Here is a 22,175-nt window from a genome sequence, read left to right on the forward strand (position 1 = left end):
TTATAATCCAGCCTTCAGGAAGCTAAAGAAGGAAGATCTCAAGATTAGAATTGTAAATAAAGCAGACAATAAACAAATACACTTGTAGAAATTAAGGGAGAGCACATGTTGAAAAGCAAAAAGAAGGGAATCAAAGAAGAAAGGATAGCGACTGCACAAGAACAAAACCAGTAGAAGAAAAACAGATTTTATCACATGTGTAAGGATTAAATACTGTTTCACAAAACTTTTGCTTCAGTTTTTATAGATATGCACATACATTGTGAGTATACTGGATTACAATTTAAAATCTATGTTGTAACTATGGATTCAGTTTCTAGCATATCATCAATAAATAATCCATGAACATAAATTTTAAATTATTTTCCAGAAGAAAGAAACCAAACTCTAAGTTTTTTGCTTTTCTTGGTGTTTTGCCATTAGTTTCTTAGGTATCAATAGGTATAGGTTAAATATGATTATTTTCACTAGGTATAATGGTGCAAGCCTGTAAGAGGATCATGAGTTCAAGGAACTAGTGAATTAAAGGTAAGCATGAGTTATACAGGCTAAAAACAAAAGAAAAAAAAAACTATTTCCTTATTCCTACACTGTAAGTTCCTTGACCAAAACTATTCTCATTTTGGAAGAAATCTGACTGTTATTAGTACTGAAAAAAATACCAGTTTTTATTTGTATGAATTTATGTAGATGATTATACCAAGTGTGTATGTATACATAAGCATAACAAAACTATCTATTTAACCAAAAAAAGCTTCATTTATATGTATAGCTTATGAAGATCTTAAACACTTATAGATTTATTAAACTAAAAAGTCTCAATGCACCTTGCCTATTAGAAAATATTCACAAAAAGGAAAAGTCAGTACTGCTTAAAAACTGTTCAAGCTGGGAGCTAGTGGCTAACACCTATAATCCTAGCTACTCAGGAGGCTGAGAGCTAAGGATCAGAGTTCAAAGACTAGGCAGGAAAAGTCCATGAGACTCTTATCTCCAATAAAGTACTCAGAAAAAGCCAGAAGTAGCACTGTGGTTCAAGTATTAGAGTGCTAGCCATGAGCACAGAGCAGTATAGACAGAGTCCAGTCCCTGAGTTCAAGCCCCTAGACTGGGGCTTGAAAAAAAAAAAAACTATTCAAACAGGGTTGGGAGCTGTGACTCATGCCTTATAATACTAGCTACTCAGAAGGTACATATCAGGAGGATCCTGGTTTGAAGCCAAGCAGTGCAAAAACAAGTTTGTGAGAACCCATCTAATCCAATACAAAAACGGCTTACAATGGTGCAAGCTATGTGAAAAAAGTACACATTAAGAAGATCAGACCAGGCCAATGCAAGCCAAAAGCAAGACCCTATTTGAAAAACAATAAAAACAAAAAGAGCTGGAGGACATAAGTGGAAGAATCCCTGATTTGTCTTTTATATATATTATATTAATTGGGGAAGGGAACAACAAAATGGTGAGACAAAGGACAAAGGGTGAACCAATGCAACAGCAACACTCAGACAATATGTTGAAAATAAACTTTACAACTTGGGGAGGGGGGTGAGAAAGAGGAAAAGTGGGAGAAAAATGAGGGAGGGGTAAAATGTTCAACAAGAAATATACTCATTATCTTACATATGTAGCTGTATCCCCTCTGTACATTACTTTGACAATAAAATTAAATTTAATAAAAGAAAACAAAAGAAAAACAGGACTAGAGATTCAGTTCAGTGGTAGAGTATTTATTTGTTAAGCCAACACAAGCCCTTAGATTTGATCTGTAGCACTGAGGGAAAAAAGTTCAAAATAAAGATATCACAAATTATCTTTATATATGCATTTTCAGACTATCCAAATAAGTAAAGTAGCAGAAAATTTGTGTCAGTTTGCCATGACCAGCTGCCTGGGTCAAAGGAATATTAGTATTAATTTCTCTAGATGGCAGAACGAAGACTAATTAGAGAAAATTACAAGAAATATTTCACCTGATTAGAAAGAAATAACCTTGTAGTAATCATATATGGTCTACAAGCTCCAATATATGGTAATGAGTTCCTTTTTATTAGATATTTTAATATGTGGTCATTGACCCTTGACTAAAATTATGTCAGGAAGATTAACAACACTTGGTTTTAACAAATCACAACTGTTGATGATAACAAGTACAAACATCTGCCCAATTATTTGTTGTTCAGGTAAGCCCACTTTTCAGAAGCACAAAGGCTGACAAGGCCTTTCATTTTAATGGCACTAAGAAGGAAGAATGCTCCGCTAGCTAGACAAGGGGGCATAAAAATTCAGTTTTATGGCTAAATCTCTGCCAGTGGTGCAACTCTATTTGTTAAACTCTGATGAAAGACCATAATTAGGACCCAATATCTTTTGAAGTTTTTATGTCTCAGTGCCCCTCAAATACTTCCTTGTACTTGCAATTTTCAAAACTCCAAAACGCAAGTGGCGCTGAAGCTCAAGTGGTAGAGCGCTCGCCTTGAGCTGAAGAGCTGAGGGACAACGCCCAGGCCCAGAGTTCAAGCCCCACGACCGACAAAAAAAAAAAAAAAACTATATAGAGCACTCAAAACTCCAAAACACTATGTTTTGCCTTATATAAAATCACATTCATGACTGATAGGTTGTACAGACAGGTGAAGAGAAAGGGATTTTTAAAAAACGTATTTACCTTTTTATATTCAATATAATTGGTTATCTTCATCTGACCTATCTAGGCAGCTTTGTCTACATTTCCATGGCTCACTGTACACTAGAAAGAGCATTTTAACTCATTGCTGTGGTCACATACTTAAAAGGTTTCCAATGGGGCTGAGAAGGTGGCTCAGTGTACAATGCTTTCCTTGCATGCATGAGGCCCTGGCTTTGATTCCTCAGCACACATAAGCAAAAAAGAAAAAAGCTGGACATGGTGCTGTGGCTCAAGTGGTAGAGCACTAGCCTTGAGCTGAAGAGCTGAGGGACAGCACCCAGACCCAGAGTTCAGGCCCCACAACCGGACCCAAAAAAAAAAAAGGTTTCCAACAAAAGACTGAACCCAAAGATGCTAAGAATTGTTTTACTTATGTGTAAACCCCAGCAATTCACCCAATGCTCAGCACATACACAAGCACCTAAAAAATATACAGCATCCCAATAAAACTTTAAAAAATCACTGCTGATATTACTAATTCAAAAAATAAAACCTGACACAGGTGTATAAAACTAATATTTACAAATCATTATTAGAAAGAACAAAATATGCAGTGCCCATTACTACTAAACATAAAAATCTGTTTACTAAATAAGGAACTTTATACTTACTGTATTTCTTATAACATTTCTAATTCACAAAATAAATGTCACTAACTAAAAAGAATCAGAAAATATTTCTGTCTAAAGTTAAGATTCTTGCTGAGTGCTAGTTGAATATAAGCCTAGCTATTACAGAAGCTTGAGATCTGAGGACTCCATTTCAAAACCAGCCCAGGAAGTAAAGTCCATGAGACTCTTCCCTCCAATTAACCACCAAAAATCCAGAAGTAGAACTGTGACCCAAGTGGTAAAGTGCTAGTCTTGAGCAAAGAAATTCAAGCACAAAGCCCAGGCTCTGAGTTCAAACCCGAAGACCAACATAAAATAAAAAAAAAAAATTTAAGCCAAGGTTTTTGCTACTTTTATACCAAATACCAACCCCTGAAAATGTGTTAATCTTTATTGGTATTCCTTAAAGAAATATAGTAAATATACTTTACGAAGGGCAAATAATCAAGGTAAGATTTTTTTTTAAAGAAATGCTTAAAACATCATAGGATTCAAATTAACTATATTTAAACAATCAGTACATTTTAATCAAACAAAGATACTGCATTCACTTAAAAAATATTTGTTACAACTGTACATTTGGTATTTTAAAGAAAAGATATAACATACCTAAAAGAAGTAATTCTGATAACTTGACAAAATTATAAAAGTATACTTTAAAAATATAACTACATCTGCATTTAGTTAAGGTGCTTAAGATTGTCATTACCATATCCAGTAAATGCATATCACTGTTCTTCACATTTCGACCTGGACTTAATAACATTCCAAAACATCTGAAAATAATGAGAAGAAAAAAGGAGAAATCAGGTATCAAGAATACAAAAAAAGCCTTGTTTATAATAGTCATACAATCTGAGCTTTGTACTTATAAATAGCTTTTTGAGAGGAACATCAGAAATAAAAATTCCTCAAGATATACAATAAAATCACATAAAAATAATGAAGTCATAAAAAAATCTCAAAACCTTTATTTTACACATAAAGAATTACAGAATCAGAAACTACCCTAAAAATGGATACAAACTGTATAGTAATGAGATATAAATCAGTTTCTAGGGAGATAAGAGATTTTAGTTGCCTTGAAACTGCTATGGTCAAGACCAATTAAGCCAGTTGTAAAACAAAAGTAAGTTTTTGAAAATAACAAAGCACTATACTTCTTTGCAGACTATCAGAAGCCCCTGACCCTCAACAGTCATATAATATAATATTATATTCTCTGTTTTGTTTATAAATTAGAGAGACTTCATTATTAAATGTGCTCTTATACTAGTGAGGATTTTAACCAAAATATCATTCATATACTCTTATCTACATACTGTATGTAGATAATGCTAGAAAAGCTTCAGGAATCCTACCAACACTACTGCTCTTGTAAAGGATTTTCATAAGCTCTAAAATGCAATTAAACTAAAATTTTTATATTTTCTAGGCTATTGTTAACTAACATTTACAGGTAAGGAAAGTCTAGAGTTAAACAATTCACTCAAATTCATAATCTTATTAAACAGATCTTTAATTCAAGCAAAGTAAATCTATCAGGACATCCATCTTCCAACGAGGTATACCATTTAATAGGGTTTTCAATCTATCTTCCCAAAATGTGATATGCTAGGAAGTGTCTTATAGAAGAGATAGACAATGTAACTAAATTAAACAAAGTTTTTTGGTTTTTGTTTTTTTTTAATTTTCAAACTAGTGGCAGACCTCCAGTCATCTGGTTTTTCTTGTTTTCCAACCACCTAATTTCCTAGAAGTATGGTCTTTTCCCACATGAAAAAGTAAGTGATTGGTCCTAACCAAATGTGAGCTTAAAAAGTTGTTTTAAAAAAAAATACTTCCTGTGGGCTGGGAAGGTGGCTCAGTGGTAGAGTGCTTGCCTTGCATGCATGAGGCCCTGGGTTCCATTCCTCAGCACCACATAAGCAGAAAAAGCCAGAAGTGGCATTGTGGCTCAAGTGGTAGAGTGCTAGCCTTGAGCTGAAGAGCTGAGGGACAGCGCCCAGGCCCAGAGTTCAGGCCCCACAACCGGACCCCCCCCCAAAAAAAAAAAATACTTTCTGTAACTACCTGAGGATGCCTTATTCAATGTTCCCTTGTGGTATCCAAAAGAAATCATGAATATAGTAAAAAAAAAAAAAAAAAGTTGATAAATTACAAGGATAATTTTGAAAATGTATCCTATGCCAATGGAAAAATATAACCTAGTACACAGAATTACTATATTCTAATATTGATAATTTTAATGATTATTCCATACTGCAGACAATGAATAGTCTGTACAAATTAATAATCGATCACACATTTCACTGTACTATTTCTTCTATTTCATCTACTCTTGTCTTAAACTCTTGCTAAGTAACAATAAAAGATTGAATTTTTCACATATGAAAACTGGTCTCAACCGTGAAAATGAGGAAAGATATTTCATACTTTCTTATAATATTGTGCTCCACCTTGCACTGCTCACAGATTTTTAAAGAAATTTTTATCTATCAAAAGGATGTTTTTACATTACGAAACTACTATTCTCATTGTAATAAATTAATAAATATCAAAATAGTATACGTTAAAAATGAATTTTGTTACTTTTCTCAGGTTCCTTGTTTCATAAAATTTCTTAAACACTTCTGGGTAAATGGTTAAGTATATTTTTTTACCAATGTAATCCATTGCTAGGAGCTGTGGGAACCCTCCTAGCTGCAGGAGATTTGACAATGTGTTTGAAGTATGAATGATAATAGCGGAAAACCCTGGTTGAATGGGGTTTTTTCCATCCTGTGTCTAAAAACACAGGATTATGACTATTTGATCTTTATATTGATTCTTGTCAAAAGACAGAGTTCCTATATATACTTATCTTAGTGAGGACATTTCTAGATGCCTTGCCAAAACTGCTTAAGTGCTTCCTGATTTTTTTTTAATCTCCTGTACCTTGGAATGTCTATTTTCCTATAACTCCTCTTAAGTATGTCCTGGGCTAATTTGAATTTATAATAGCAGAGGTTAGGAGAGAGGTTAAGCAGAGCTTAACATTATGTCAGTTAAACTCATTCCTCACCCCAAGGTGGTAACTGGAGTGGTAATTGAAATATTAATTATTTAATAAACAATATTCTGAGATATCACTGAATTTCTTCATCAATCACTCTGGATCTGCTGGTCAGAACCAACAAAGAGTCTTAAAGCTTTGGATTTTCCATAAATGAAAATACTCGTCACCATAATTTGATACAAAACTCCTTTCCTAGAGTTCCAACCAGAAGTGAAATCTTAGAAAGCACGTAGCCCTTCTTTTTTTCAGGACACTTTTATTTTTCACGTAGCCCTTCTTGACATGTTTTTTCTTCTAGAAAACAGGACAGTCACAGTATACAAACTTTAGCTCTTCCAGATCAAAATTACCTAATTTTTTTACTATCAAGTTATTAGTCATTTTCAAAGTACTTCATTAAAACACATCAGGCTTCCTATGGAGACCAGAAATATTTATTAGGAATATGTGTCAGAAATAGATATTATTACTAACACAAACAGCAGATGTGAATAATAAGTAGCTCAATCTTCTCTTAATATCTCCTTGAGTAAAACAGGAAAGCAAACTGCTATCCTACCTGTTTTCTCAAGGAATTCAGTCTGATGGGGAAAGAAAACAAGCAAGAAGGTAATTGCAGTAAGATTAGTAAGTTCTCTAATATCTAGAAATACAGAATGTCAGCAAAGCAGAAAGGCATTCAACATTATAATACAATAAATAGATACCTGACTCCAAATTGAAATCAAGCTTCCTAAGAATATTTCATGCTGTTAATTAAATGTTTTAATTAATAACAAATTAATTTCATATTTATAATTTAATGTTTTAACTAAATCAGCTACTACTACATAATTATATAACCCTCATTAACACAAATGATAAAACTGGGTTTTTAAGAGAAAGTAATTTGCCCCAAACCACAAGATATTAAATTATGGAACTAAGATTCAAGTCCATGTCTATGATTACAAATCTATATCATCTTTTACATCTACCCTGTCACCTCTCTAGATAAACAATGGAAAAGACTATAAACTCCTTCTAAGAATCAACTCAAGGCACAACCTTCAAATCACCACCACATTTCCCAAGTATGAATATGTTCATTATACTAATGCAAAGCTGAAACAAAAAAACACTTGGGATGAAAGTACACTGTAAACTGAAAAGGAGTTAGCAATTATAAATTGTTACAACTATCACTACCATTCAGAAGAAAAAGTTCTACCCTCCATAATCTTTAGTGAGTTCTTACTCAAAATAGTGCTTTAAACAATTCTCATACCAAGATATGATTCATAACAAACACCAAAAAATCAGTATCTAAGATTGCTCTAGCAATATTAGAGCAATTGTAGGAAAAAAAGTGAGAATACTAGATCTATTAATGTCCTGCAATAAATAACATTAGCATAATTTGCTTGACTTTAGTCCCTCAAAGCACTATGAATTCTTTTTACTACCATGAAGACTATAGAAAGCACCAATGAAGTGGGGAAAAAAAGGAAAAAAGAAAGGGAAAGAGAGAGGTAGGGTAAGCGGGCCTGGCATCAATATGACCAATTAACAAGTAAAAACCATAGTCTCTTACTAGACAAAGATTTTGTAGTAAAACTGAAATGTATGCCAGCACAGTGGGATATGCCTTTAATATCAGCTCTCAGGAAGGTGGAACATAAGTATTGTATGTTTATGGCCAGCCTGGGGTACATGATGACAGCCTATCTCAAACAACAAAAAATAAATAAATAAAACCACAAAATCCAGAAAATGAGACTACATGACAAAAGGGGGTAAATATAACTAAAAAAAAAGAAATCTATAATTCGGGTAAAGATTTTCAGAATTATGTATAAAATACTACAACTAAACATTTCATTGATATCCCATTCTTACCCTAACGAGGCTCAAACCAAAAATAGTTAAGAAAGTCTATCATAAAAGCCATTAAGGCTTTCTGAAGTTTTCTCCTTCCTTAAGGATATCAAATAGAGAAAGAAACATATCATCATACACAAGTATTTCTCATTATAAACTACAGTGCAGAACTCTAAAAATAACAATACAATTTGAAACTATCCATGGTGATTATATAGTCAAAGGAAGAAATTATGATTGTTCTGTGACCTCTAAAATTTTTGGTCAAAACTTATCAACTCCACCAAGAATGATGGTTCAAGGCTGTAATCCCAAAGACTCAGGAGACAGAGACAGAAGGATCATTGCTCAAGACAAGCCTGGAAAAAAGTTAGCAAGAACCATCGCAACAATGTGATGTACAAGACACTATGTTGAAAAACGAACTTTACAATTTAGGCAGCAGGGAGGTGGAGGGGGAAGTGTAGTTGTGGAGGTGGAAGGGAAGGGATAGTAGTGGGAAAACAAAGGAGGAGGCAACAATGCTTGATAAGAAATATACTCATTACCTTGCTCATGTAAATGTAACCCCTCTGTACAGTATTTTCACAATTAAAAAAAACTTATTTTTTTTTAAAAAAAAGAAAGAACCCTATCTAAACTGGTACATCCCTGTCATCCCAAAACTCAGAAGGTGGTATAAAAGGATTATTGACCAAAGCTGGCCCTGAAAAAAGGCACAAGACCTTATCAGAAAAAGAAACTAACTGCAAAGGGATTAGAGGTATGGTTCAAGTGGCAAAGTACTCGCTTAGCAAGTACAAGAACCAGAGTTCAGTCTCCAGTACCATAGGAGGAAAAAATAAAATAAAATTTTAGTTATAAAAATGTATAGGGGAATTTTTAAAAGCAAGACATTGACTGAGTCCTCTGCCTCATTGAAAATACTTAGAAGCATTAAAAATTATTTTCCTTGAAATTTTTAATTAATAATGGTTTCCGACACATTTACTGCCTTCTCATATACAAAATAAGCATCTTTTCTATGTCTTGAATAGTTACTGTCCTTTCTAAGTTTCAAACGGCTTCTAACAGTTTGTCCTTAGCATTTTCAATGTTGTATGCTATCTACAAGAGCTCTTGTAATCAGATGTTTCAACAGTCACCTCCTCAGGGACCTTTTTTTTAATTATAAGTATTTTATTTATGTTGACAAGTTCATCTTCCCCAAGCTCCTCTTAACTGCATATCAAGATTCCACTGAACAGGAACATTCCATTGAGTGTCAACACTACCACAGTAATCTATTTCTTCTCTAATCCTACGTCCTACACAAATCCTGAAATGTTATTTCTATAGTGAAATAAAAGTTTTGCTATGCTACACATATGCTATTCATTGTTACTTCCTGCCCTGGTGTCTGGATATTTTCAATTATAAGCTTTATGTTATATTACTTTCAAATTCAGTGAAGGAAACTGCATCACCTCTGTGTAAAATTTCCTTTCAATGTGATAAAAATGCTACCAAAATTGATTGTACTTTTTTATTACAGCCCTCAATCCAAAGTAAAAGTTAAGTTGCTCCAATTCAACCTTAAACAGTTTTCTATTCTTAGTGATATTTAAACAAAAAGATGTTGGAATGCTTTTATTATATTTTTATAATCGTCATACTTTTCCAGAGTGGTTCATATCACTGCTACAATGAAGGCCTATGTCTCATCCTATCTTCATTTTGTTCTTTAATTTCCAAATCTACTAATATCACTAAGATCATAAGCAGTCTCATTTTCAGCACTTGTTAGTCAATTTTCTTTCAATTATCATTTCTGCCAAGTATCACCTAGCTTCAATGCTGGTAGACAAGGAAGTCACACAATTCATTTTGCTGCGTGTGAGCTAACAGGGGACCATAACCAATCACCAACAGACTTGAAAGAAGCAACATGACTGGTTGCTGATCATGTATTTATATTATGACTAATGGACCGAAAATCTAACAGTAAAGTTTATGCTTTATTAACTATAATAATACCATGACCAAAAACTATACCTTAAAGTCAGAAGAATGGTTTTAACAAAGCCATTGTAACATAAATTCATGCATATCATAACTATGCCAAATAAGGATTGCCTATATGTATACCAAAGTTCTAAATAAATATAGCAAAGATTTTGTCTTCCTATAGTGGCAGTCTATTCTCATTCAATAAAATCACCAATAATCCAAAAAACATCATGATTATAGTGGTATAAGTACCACTGGTGGTACTAGGTGTTAATAGATACAACTAGTAATAGTAGCAAGCATTTTAAGCATTTACTCTGTCACTTATTGCAAATATGTCACAATGATTAATTGACTTTAGCCTCTCAACAGGCTTTAAGAGGTAAGTTTAGTTGTAAACTTTAAAATAATAAACTTTAATAATAATAAACTTAAAAAATTAGAAACTAAAGCTCAGAGAAGTTAAACAACTTGATCAATGTCACTGTAGAACTAGGATTCAATTCAAATCCAGATAAGAGGACTTCACATTTCTTGATCTTAACATTTTCACTCTCCTATCTTCAGAGCCCTCAGTAATGGGAAGGAGTCTTTTTTTTTTTTTTTTGGGGGGGGGAGGGGTCCAGTTGTGGGGCTTGAACTCTGGGCCTGGGCGCTGTCCTTCAGCTCTTCAGCTCAAGGCTAGCGCTCTACCACTTGAGCCACAGCACCACTTCCGGCTTTTTTCTTTTTGCTTATGTGGTGCTGAGGAATCGAACCCAGGCCTCAGGCATGCAAGGCAAGTGCTCTACTACTGAGCCACCTTCCCAGCCCAGGGAAGGAGTCTTTCTACTCTTGTTTATTCTTCTCAGGAAGCAAGGTGTATAAACTGGTTACTTCTGCATTCGGCAGACAGAAAGTGTTATTTGTTCTTGAGTTGGATAGCTTTGTTTTACTTCAACAAAATACCAGACCTAATTGACTTGACAAGGGAAATGTTTATTGTGGCTCATAGTTTCAGAAGTTCCATGGTCACTTGACCCTGTTGCTTTGGATCTGTGAAGCACAGTACATAGAATACAGTTCATTCATGGCAGCCAGAAAACAAAGAGATCTGACTGTCTTCCACTAGGCTCCACTTCCTAAAGGTTCCATTAACCTCCCAAGAATGTCACAACAAATTCCTTAACATATGAACCTTTGGAAGGACATTATCAAAACCATCACATTCACCAAAGATTTCCTAGAACACCAGGACAAATTACAGTAAGTCTGCCTTATTTTTAGATTTATTACATAAAGTTTTGACCAAGTAAGGTTAAAAAATAATAAATATCAAAAGAAACTTTGGCTAGGCACAGTGTCATATACCTGTAATACCAGTTACATAGTAGGAGGCAGAGATGTCATGGTTCCAGGCCAGCAGGAAGGGGGAAAAGCTAGCAAGATCCCATCTTGATGAACAAGCCAGGCAGGCTTGAGGGCATGAACCTCTAATAAGTGCTGCAGAAGAATGCTAATAAGTGCTACAGAAGAATGCTGTAAATAGGAGATCTGATCCAGGCAAAGATACAAGACCATATTAAAAAAAAAAAACTGAAAAAGGCTGAGGGCTTAAGTATTAAAGTTGAAACCATAGTACTACTAAAATCAAAATACAAATTTGAAAAATAAAAATTTCCCACAAGTACATAACACAGCTCAGTTTATATGCCCTACATTTCATTAAAATTTGCCTCTCAAAAAGCAAATGACAGTTGAGTGCTGGTGACTCCCATCTGTAATGTTAGCTAAGGAAGCTGAGATCTGAGGATCACAGTTTGAAGCCAGCCCAGACAGAAAAGTACAAAAGACTCTTAGCTCCAATTAAGTAGCGAAAGGTGGTAAATCACCAATCTTAAGCAAAGAAGCTAGGTGAGGCCAAGCATGGGTGGCTCACATCTACAATCCTAGCTACTCAGGAAGATCACATTTCAAAGCCAGACTGGGAGGAGGGAAAGTCTGTGAGACATTTAACTCCATTAAACTACCAAAAAAGCTTGAAGCACTAATCTTGAGCAAAAGAAGCTCAGGGACAGCAACCAGGCCCTGAGTTCAAGTCCCAGGACCAAAAAAAATAAAAGACAAAAAAAGCAAAGTGAGAACATGAGGCCCTGAGTTCAAGCCCCAATACCAATACCAAAGTTAAAAAATTGAAAAATTTTTAAAAAGAAAATGGTACCCCCAAAAGTAGCTAAAATTATGTGCTTCATTTAAGTGATAAAGTGTAATGTTTAGATTTGTTGAAAGGTAGCAATTAAAGTATACAAGTATAATTTTTGTCACAGGAATGTAACCTATTCTGTATGCTTTTATGTTATAAATGATCAGACCTACTGCCTACTGCGTGTTCCATATAGAATCTGAATAAATTTTAAGAGTTTGAAACTCTACACATCCTAAGCAGTCACATATTTTACTCAACCAGAAATCTCCTTGTAACTACATACTCACAGATACCAATGTTCTGCTCTAGTAGGAAAAAATACTGTAAAATTAATGGCTACTATTTCCTAAAATTGACTCTCAGTGCAGAGAATTTAACTAACAGGAAAGCAACAAAAAAGAGATTATATTTTAGGTCATTTTTTTATTTCAAAAATACAACTACCTTCATACCATTTTTGGCCAATATTGCTTCTATTTATTTCTATGTTACCAACTGATCAAAATTTGAAATATGGAATCATAACTTAAAAACAAAATGATAATTTAGCTATTGTCATACGAAAATAAACCAATAAATTTTACAACCCAACATGGTTTAATGACTAATAATTTATTTCTAAATCAATACTTTGCTTTTCCATTCAATTAGAAAAAAATCAATATTATTAAAATGTTCATAGTAGCCTATAGTAGTCTATAGATTCATTGTCATCTCTATTAAAATGATATTCTGTACAAAATAAAAATAAATCTTAAATATAAAAAGATCTCTAAAAGATCAAGCACTCTTAAGTGCCAAAGGCATTATACTATTTTAAAATATATATAAAAATATAACCAAAACAATGGTATTAATCTAAAAACAGACAGATCAATGGAACAGAATGGAGACAAGAAATAAAATCACACATCTATAATCAATTGATTTTCAACCAAGGTGTCCAGAATATCTATTGAGAAAATGGCAATTGGTCTCTTCAATAAATTAGACTGTCTTTTACTGTTTACAAATAGTGAAACAAAATGAATTAACACTTGAAATTTAACACCTGAAAATATGATATACAAGAATAAAACACATGAGAAACACATCATGACACTGAATTGGGCTCAGCTATTCTTAACGGGATCTCAATAGTACAAGTGACAAAAAGTATAAACAAACAAATGACAGTATAGCAAAGTGACTAAGGATGTAGTTCAGTGGCAGAGTGCTTGCCTTGCACGTATGAGGCCTTGGGTTCAATTGTTGGGGGGAGAAGAACCTTTGTACAACTACTAAAAGAAAAAAAAGAGAAAAAGAGAATGTGAGGAAGAGAAAGAAAGAGAGAAAACAAAATTAGTTACATCAAACTAAAAACTACAGGAAAACAACAAAGCAAGAAAACAGGTTACAGAATGGGAGAAGATATAGGCAAGCTATACCTGTGGTAAAGTATAATATCCAGATTTCTGTTCCTTAAGACTCCATGTCCAATTAATCAACAAAATGCTATAGGCATGACTCAAATGGTAGAGTACCAGTTATGGGCAAAAAAGCCAAGTGAGAGTATGAGGCCCTGGTTCAAGCCCAGTACTAGCACACACACACATACACAATGTAGAGGATTTTAAAATCTGATAGCATATACTTCCAAGTTGTTATTTAAGACAGAAAGAGAAATAGCCACCTGGGAGAAGAACAAACAAAAAAGATATATATCTGCAGGCCCGCAATACATGATATAAAAGAAAGAAAATAGTCATCATATCTAAGCAAAAGGGAAGCAGTGTGCCCAGGTGAAAAGCAAACTATAGAAAAGTAAGGTTACATTCAGGGAGAAAAAACATTGACACTAAAAGGAACTGTGCTGATGATAGACTATGAGTTCCAGAGTAAGGATGGAATGGCTAAGGACGATGAGTGGAGATAAGAGATAGGAGTCAAGTGAGGAGAAATACAGAGTCATACAAGGATGACTGTATGATGGAAAAACAGAAATCCTGGACCTTTTACAAACCTGAGGGAAATAGGCAAAACAGTTTATTTCAGTGAAACTGTAAGTTGGAGGTAAAAAGAAGAATCTTTACAGGAGTACATAGAGTTCTAGATTACTCTACTTTCCTTCAGTTTTGGCCAACTAAGGTATTCAAATCAACCAAAGAGCAACATTACCAGAGAAATTTGGACATCTAGTCATCTTCTCACTACTACTGAGAGGAAGAAAGGAGGAAGAAGAGCGGAGTACACTGGTGTGGATGAGGTATTACTTAAAGTACATTAGGAAAAAATAGTCATCTCTATGCCTAAAGATACTCTCAGTTGATATGTTGCAAATTTCTAAACCTAAATATATATTTATTATCATTAACTCATAATTTCATCTCACAAATCTTACTGTTCTGAAAATAATGTCCAAAAGAGCTGACACTTAATAAAAGGCCTTCAATTAGGTAAATATTTCCTTAAGTCAATAAAAGCTATGCCTAGACAAGTACAGAATACAAAGAGGGAATCAGTGACTTTCAAACACTATTTGAGCGAAAAATTACTAATAGCAAACTGCCTCTGTGCTGAAGCAGGACCAGGACCACCATATATTCTGACTTGCTATGAGGATGCCTCACATGCCTCAGGATATAGTTGCACTTATGCTTATGTTTTTCTACAGTAAACTGATAAGAGACATGATAAGCAAAAGGAAAAGGCACGAGGAATGAAATCAGGAGGAAAAAACCCAGAAGAGCTTTTCTCAGTGGAGTCACACAGGATATACTTAATGCTATCCGCAACAAATTTTTTTTTTTTTTTGGGGGGGGGGGTGGGTCCGGTCGTAGGGCCTGAACTCTGGACCTGAGCGCTGTCCCTCAGCTCTTCAGCTCAAGGCTAGCGCTCTACCACTTGAGCCACAGCGCCACTTCCAGCTTTTTCTTTTTGCTTATGTGGTGCTGAGGAATCGAACCCAGGGCCTCATACATGCAAGGCAAGCGCTCTACCACTGAGCCACCTTCCCAGCCCCAACAAGTTTTGACAATATATATTATTTTCCTTCTACTATAAAAGCCCATAGAGATTCAGTGAACCAGGTTTATACTGGGGACTCATCATATAGGTACTCTTCACCATAGCTCCAACCGAAGTTCCATACACCTATTAGGAAAGCATTTATTCTTCATAAATCACATTGCTTATACAAACAGTTCTGAAAATGAGAGAAAAACTCTCAAAATCCAACTTTGCAGAGGCCAGTTACCTTACAAGAAATAACAAGCAGTTATGCTGTGTAGTATTGTTTCTTCTCTATCACACCACTTGGACATATAACTTAAAATTTTAATATGACTTAGGCAGCTGGAAATGTGGCTTCGTGGTAGAGTGCTTGTCTAGCATGCATGAAGCATGAAGCCCTGGGTTCGATTCCTGAGTACCACATAAACAGAAAAGGCCAGAAGTGGAGCTGTGGGTCAAGTGAGAGAACACTAGACTAGTACAGAGGCGCTCAGGTACAAGGCCCAGGCCCAGAGTTCAAGCCCCAGGATTGGAAAAAAAATTAAACATAGAACAGTATTATCTCTGTACAAAATAACAGGTTCCTAGAAGTTCAATTCCATTTCCAACAACTAAATTAGCCTAAGTTTTGGACCATTATCAAAGAAGTTTTCTACAGTATAGAATAGTGAAATAACTCACTCTAAACATATAAACCTTAAATGAAACATGAAAATAACAATTAGAAAAATAGTCTGAGAATAAAAACAATAAATATAGACTAGGAGCTCAGGACTAGTAGCTCAAACCTGTAAACCCACCAATGCGACAGGCAGACAGGAGGATCATAGATCCAAGCCAGTCTAGGAAAAAAGGTTGAATCCTGCCTAAAAACAAACTGGATCTTACCCATGTAATTGTAACCCCTCTGTACAGTATTTTCACAATAAAAAAAAAAAAACTGGGTATAGAGGATTACGCTTTTAATCCTAGCTACTCAGGAGGCTGAGATAGGAGGATAATATTTCAAGGCTAGTGCTGGCAAAAGCAGAAGATCCTATCAAAAAAAAAAAAAAAACTGTAAAGCAAAAAGGCTGGAGATCCAAATGACAGAACACTTTCTTCAAGGGTGACACTCTGAAGTCATCCCAAAACGACCAAAAAAGGGAAAAAAAGATTATTAAACTTTGTAAACTATTGTGATAACAGAAAAATCAGCATAAAGCATAAGATTTCATTTATAAGAAAGATTTTTTTTGAACTTTTGTTAATTAGTTGCCCTGAAGTACTACATAAAAACAATATTTTAGGAAGTGACGCTGTGGCTCAAGTGGTAGAGTGCTTACCTTGAGCTGAATAGCTGAGGGCCAACACCCAGACCCAGAGTTCAAGCCCCATGACTGACCAAAAACAAAACAAAACAAAACAAAATTCAGGTCTTCTTCCTTCTTTCAAACAATCCAAAAACTTTTAAAAGTGTGCGTGTGACGGCAGGGGGGCGGGGGTGCGGGAGGATCTATATCTATGCTGCCATCCTAAGGACAAACTAAGCAACACATACTAGTAAAATAATTATATTTAGAGGTATTTTTTTGTAAGTGTACCAGTCCTAGGGCTTGAACTCAGGGTCTTGGTCCTATCTCTAAGCTTTTGTGTTCAAGCCTAGTACTTGAACCACTTGAACCACAGCTCCACTTCCAGCTTTTTGGGGTTAATTGAATATGAGTCTCATGGAATTTCCTTCCAGGTAACTGTAATCCCAGAAAAATAATGACTAGTTAATATCCTTAGATACTAATTCAATTAGATACTGTCATAGTTACGTCAATCAGGAAAAAGAACATAAAATAATTTGAACAAAGAAAGTTTACTATGAAGAATTAACTATAATGGGAGAATATTAAGAAAAAAAAAAGTATCCCAAGGAAGAGCAAGCATAGGAAGGGTGGGAGTGAGAATCTATTTTCTAGAGCTGGCACTCAGATCTCCCTATAGGGAGCCTGACTGTAGCTATAGAAATTTGCTGGAATGTCCAGTCAAAGTTAAGGCACAGGAAGCCCAGTTTGGCAAGCATGTAAGCAAAGGTAATCAGGGCTCCCACGAACCAGCTCACTAACAAGACAGAAAGAAGCCTATGGTGCAACATATCTATGTTGGGAGGGTTACAAGTGAGACTCACAGAACCAGAACCAAAACTCTGAGCTTGCAGAGGAACTGCGTGCAAAGGTAGAATGCAGCATCACTGGCCCCAGACCTTGTGCAAAGAACAAGACAGCACACAGGAGCCAGAAAAAGAATTCTCTCCTTTCTGCAGTGTCCCTCCAGCTCCCTCTAGTGTCACAACTGAATACTGCTTTGAAAGAAAAGTAAAATCAGAGGTAAGTAGATTTGTAGTCAAGAAGCAATGATAACTGATACACCGAATATTGATATACAGATATACATGATATGCAGAATATTGCTGAAATATCTCTCTTTTTTAGGAATTTTTTTCACTTTTTTTGGTTGGTCGTGGGGCTTGAACTCTGGGCCTGAGCGCTATCCCTCAGCTCTTCAGCTCAAGGCTAGCGCTCTACCACTTGAGCTACAACACCACTTCCTGAAATACCTCTATCTTTTATAATTACTCAGCATCCAGGTTACAAATATAAATTTCTTAAAGCAATGAACTACTACTACAATATGCAAAAGTACTACTACTTACAAAGATTCAATAAAAGCTCTAACAGATTTGCAGATTATACCAATGTTGATTTCCAAAGTGTGAATAATGCAATGTAGTTACATATGATGTTGCCAATGGGGAAAGCTGGAGGAAGTGTATGTAGAACCTCTTGGTACAATTCCAAGTTCCTGTGAGTCTGTAATTATTTTAAACTAAAAATGTTTTTTAAGACAACTATTGTTTTTGTTGTTATTGTTATTGTTGGTGATGGTGGTAGTGATGTTTGTTTTTGCTTTGGGTTTTTTTTCTTTGGGGGGAAAGGGAGACACAGAAATGGAGGGAGGGAGGATGAACAAATGCAACTATGCTATTTAGTATACACTATGCGGAAAATGACCTATGTAACCTGTGGGCAGGGATGGGAGGGGAAAACTGGGGGCAAGCAAAGGAAAGAGTGACACTGCCAAAAAATGTACTCATTACCTGGCTTATGAAATGATAACCTCCCTCCATATGTAGTCTTAGTAATAACAAAATTACATTTTTTAAAAGAATTGTCTTTCTAAGAGCTGAAGACACGACTCAAATGGTAAAGTACCAGCTGGGTAAGAATTTTTTTGCTGAAAAGTTTTGGCCAAGTGTCCTGGTTTTGGTTGATTGCTCAGATAAAACTGTTAGCCCCTCTCAAACTAACCAATCATACACAATTGTGCACAAAAGTTCTGAACAATCATAACAAAGGACAGTAATATGTTAAAGATAAAAACTGAGTGCTCTGCTTACCCAGCAAGCTTGCTTACTTGACTTCTTGTCAGTAGCATATCCTTCTGCAGAAGTAAACTTTACTTTGCCAATTAAAAAAGCTGGGCTGGAGGTATGGCCCAAGTAGTAAAGTGCCAATCAAGCAAGCAAACTAAACAAGCATGAAAACTTAGTACCAAACAATGAGAAAAAAATGGCACCTCGTGCTTTGTTTTTATCTGTAAGATTAAACAAAACAACAGACTATAACTGCATGATGTGTAAAAAAAAAAAAAAAGCTCTGGAGTGTAACAGTAGAGAGTTAAGTGATCAGATGAAATCGAGAAATACTGGGTATTATTAGAAGCATCTACTTCAATACTAGGGTTCTGTGGCTTGGTAGACTAACAGATAGGAAACTTCAAAAAATATTAAGAATTCAGCACATTCTAAACAGACAAGACTGGATATACTCTTCTCAATGCTGTAACTGGAATCTACATTAAATATAGCCACATTGTCTGAGCTACTGCTCTGGGGATCAGAAACCCCTGCACTCTTCTATGTACAATCCCAAAATGCCTCTTTTTAGTGGCTCAGTAGGTAGCTGCCAGAAGAGAGGTTAGTTTAAAGGGGAAGAACTTCAACAATAATCCACTGAAACTTTATTCAGTAAAAAGAACAGTCTGCAGTTCAGAGGAAAGTAGAATACATTTCCAGTGCTTTCTTGGGGAGGACCTTTGACCCACCTGTCAGCATCAGAACTTGTAAATCCATAGCTATGGAAAAAAACTCACAAAGCCATGTGGCTGGTTTTTTTGAGATTTTTAACTCTGGATGACAAGACCATGTCATCCAGATTTTCAGTGAATTAACTGTGTCTAAGTAGTTTATTTAACCAACTACAGCATTTTAAGTGAAAAAAATGAAGTACAATGAAAAGTCACATAATAGTGCTGAGAGTCACAATATGCCTTCTGAAACACAAAAATAATGTCAATACAAGTTTTTGGTAAGGTTTGGGAATGAGCTACTTACCTTTCAATGGCTAGTTCTTTGTTAGAAAGTTGCTGCACTGTAATCACAACTTTCTTCTCTATTCCTTGCTTTAACTTGAAATAAAATTTATCTCTATCCTTAGGCACTGGACTGAAACATTAAAAAGAACAAGAATTACCAATACAGTAATACAATAAAATAATAACATGATCCAGGATTCGAATACAACAAAGTATGTAAACAACAGCACTCTTGAGATGTACTGAACTCATCTTCCCACAAGTAGCAAACTATTTATAGTAAGCAATATAACTTCTACTTACTTTTGAGTTGGATTTATAGGAGTCTTACATTTTATCTCCTAACCAAGATTAAAATAAAGATCTAAAATATGACAATTTCAGTTAATATCAAATTTTAACTAATTTTAATATATTACATATTTAATTTTTTAAGACAATCACATTTCTGATTTAGCTCTTGGTGTAACCAGGAGCACCCAAAACAAAGTGAAACCCAAGGCAAACACAGAAAGAACAACTTACTTTCAGACACGTAAAATTTGAGATGATTCTGATACATCCAAATAAACAATGGATAAAGATACAGATCACAGAAAGTTAGTCAAAATCTAGCCAAAGCCAAACAAACTATTCCTAAAACAAAATATTAATTAAAACAACAAACATAATTTGAACCTCTACTTATGGCACTGGTTAAAGATTTGAGAACCAGACTTCTGTTTTTTTTGGACGCGACCTATGTCCATCCATTGCTATTGACGGTGACTGGAAATATTAGTGTGTAAATAAGTTGTGTTTAGTCAAATGACCTCTGCAGGCACACTCAGAATGAGGTTGTGATCCATGGCAACATAAGAGCATTTCACTGCTTTCAAGGCTTCTTAGGAAGAATTCCCGAAGGCTTCTTAGGAAGAATTCCCGATTCTTATAGCCGGTAGGCCCAATGAGATGTTTCACTTATCTCATTGAACTAAAGAAAAGTAGCTTATCAGGAAAGAAAAACATTCTGAGCAACTTGTTTGCCCAGACACCATTTCTTTATCTGTAAAAATAAAGATAAAACACCTATACAGTGCCAGGTGCTGCTGGCTCGTGTATATAATCATAGCTACTCAGGAGGCTGAGATCTCATGATTTCAAGCAAGCCCAGACAGGAAAGTCTATAACTCTTATTTCCGGGCTGGGAAGGTGGCTCAGTGGTAGAGCGCTTGCCTTGCGTGCCTGAGGCCCTGGGTTCGATTCCTCAGCAGCACCACATAAGCAAAAAGAAAAAAAGCCAGAAGTGGCGCTGTGGCTCAAGTGGTAGAGCGCTAGCCTTGAGCTGAAGAGCTGAGGGACAGCGCCCAGGCCCAGAGTTCAGGCCCCACGACCCGACCCCCCCAAAAAAAACTCTTACTTCCAATGAACCAGCAAAAAGTCAGCAGTAAAGCTATAGCTCAAGTGGCAGAGCATTAGTCTTGAACAAAAACATTAGGGAACAGTATCCAGGTCTGAGTTCAAAATTCAAGCCCTAGTACCCACACCAAAAACAAAGCCAAAAAAACAACCTGCCCAGCAATTTTTGTTAAAATTAAAGACACAAATAAGGCATATAAATGATCACTGAATAGTATGTTTCCTATTCATTGTTTTTGAACTAGAGAAAAAATACACTTCTTTATTTTTGAGTTAATGTTTATATGTAATGAGGGAGATTCATTGTGATATTTCTATACATGCACAAAGGGTAAATTCCTCCAACTATATTCCTATTCTACTTCTCTCCCTCTCCCTTTTTCAAAAAGTGTTTGTTGGGTTCCACTATGCTTTTCTCACTGATCTCCTCCCAGATAGTCCCACTTTTATATCATGTCACAATACCATTACTATCATCAGCAGCAGCAGCAGCAGCAGCATTTTAACCCTATACTCCACTAATGAAAAAGAACTTCAAAAATTTGGCTAAGTTTCACTTATCTCATTGAACTAAAGAAAAATATTTTAAACAGGTATTTTTGGTGCCAGAACTGGGGCTGAACTCAAGGCCTAGGCACTATCCTTTAGCTGGTACTTTATTACTTGAGCCACAGCTCCACTTCCATCTTTTTACTGGTCAATTGGAAACAAGAGTCACACAGACTTTCCTGCCCAGGCTAGCTTTAAACTGCAATCCTGGGATCTCAGCATCCTGAGTCCCTAGGATTATAAGCATGATTAACCAGTGCCTGGCCTAAACAATTATTTTAATTAAGAAAATTTTACTAAAGCAAAAAGAATTGGAGGTATGGTTAAAGTGCCAAGCAAGTTTAAGACCCTAGTTCAAATTCTAGAAAACCAAGAAAAAAGAACTTATTAATAGATATCACTATAAAGAAAATGGAAATTAATATAATGGAATTAAGGGGAAA

General features: G+C 35.3%; 1 protein-coding gene across 5 annotated transcripts in view; it reads right to left on the reverse strand.

The window, feature by feature from the left end:
- Rabgap1l (RAB GTPase activating protein 1 like) overlaps positions 1–22,175 on the reverse strand; it is a 466,677-nt gene that overhangs the window by 384,209 nt on the left and 60,293 nt on the right. For all 5 annotated transcript variants that reach the window (XR_006146840.1, XM_042674520.1, XM_042674521.1 and 2 more), the window contains 2 exons: positions 19,805–19,915; positions 4,008–4,074 (listed from right to left, as the gene is read on the reverse strand). Coding sequence is in view for 4 of the 5 variants with exons in the window: in XM_042674520.1 (XP_042530454.1) it covers positions 4,008–4,074; positions 19,805–19,915 (178 nt within the window). In the remaining variant the exon portion in view is untranslated. The remainder of the gene's footprint in view (positions 1–4,007; positions 4,075–19,804; positions 19,916–22,175) is intronic.

Source organism: Dipodomys spectabilis, unplaced genomic scaffold, assembly GCF_019054845.1.
Source record: "Dipodomys spectabilis isolate Male_0828 unplaced genomic scaffold, ASM1905484v1 ptg000019l, whole genome shotgun sequence".
In the NCBI taxonomy this organism is placed as follows: domain Eukaryota; kingdom Metazoa; phylum Chordata; class Mammalia; order Rodentia; family Heteromyidae; genus Dipodomys; species Dipodomys spectabilis.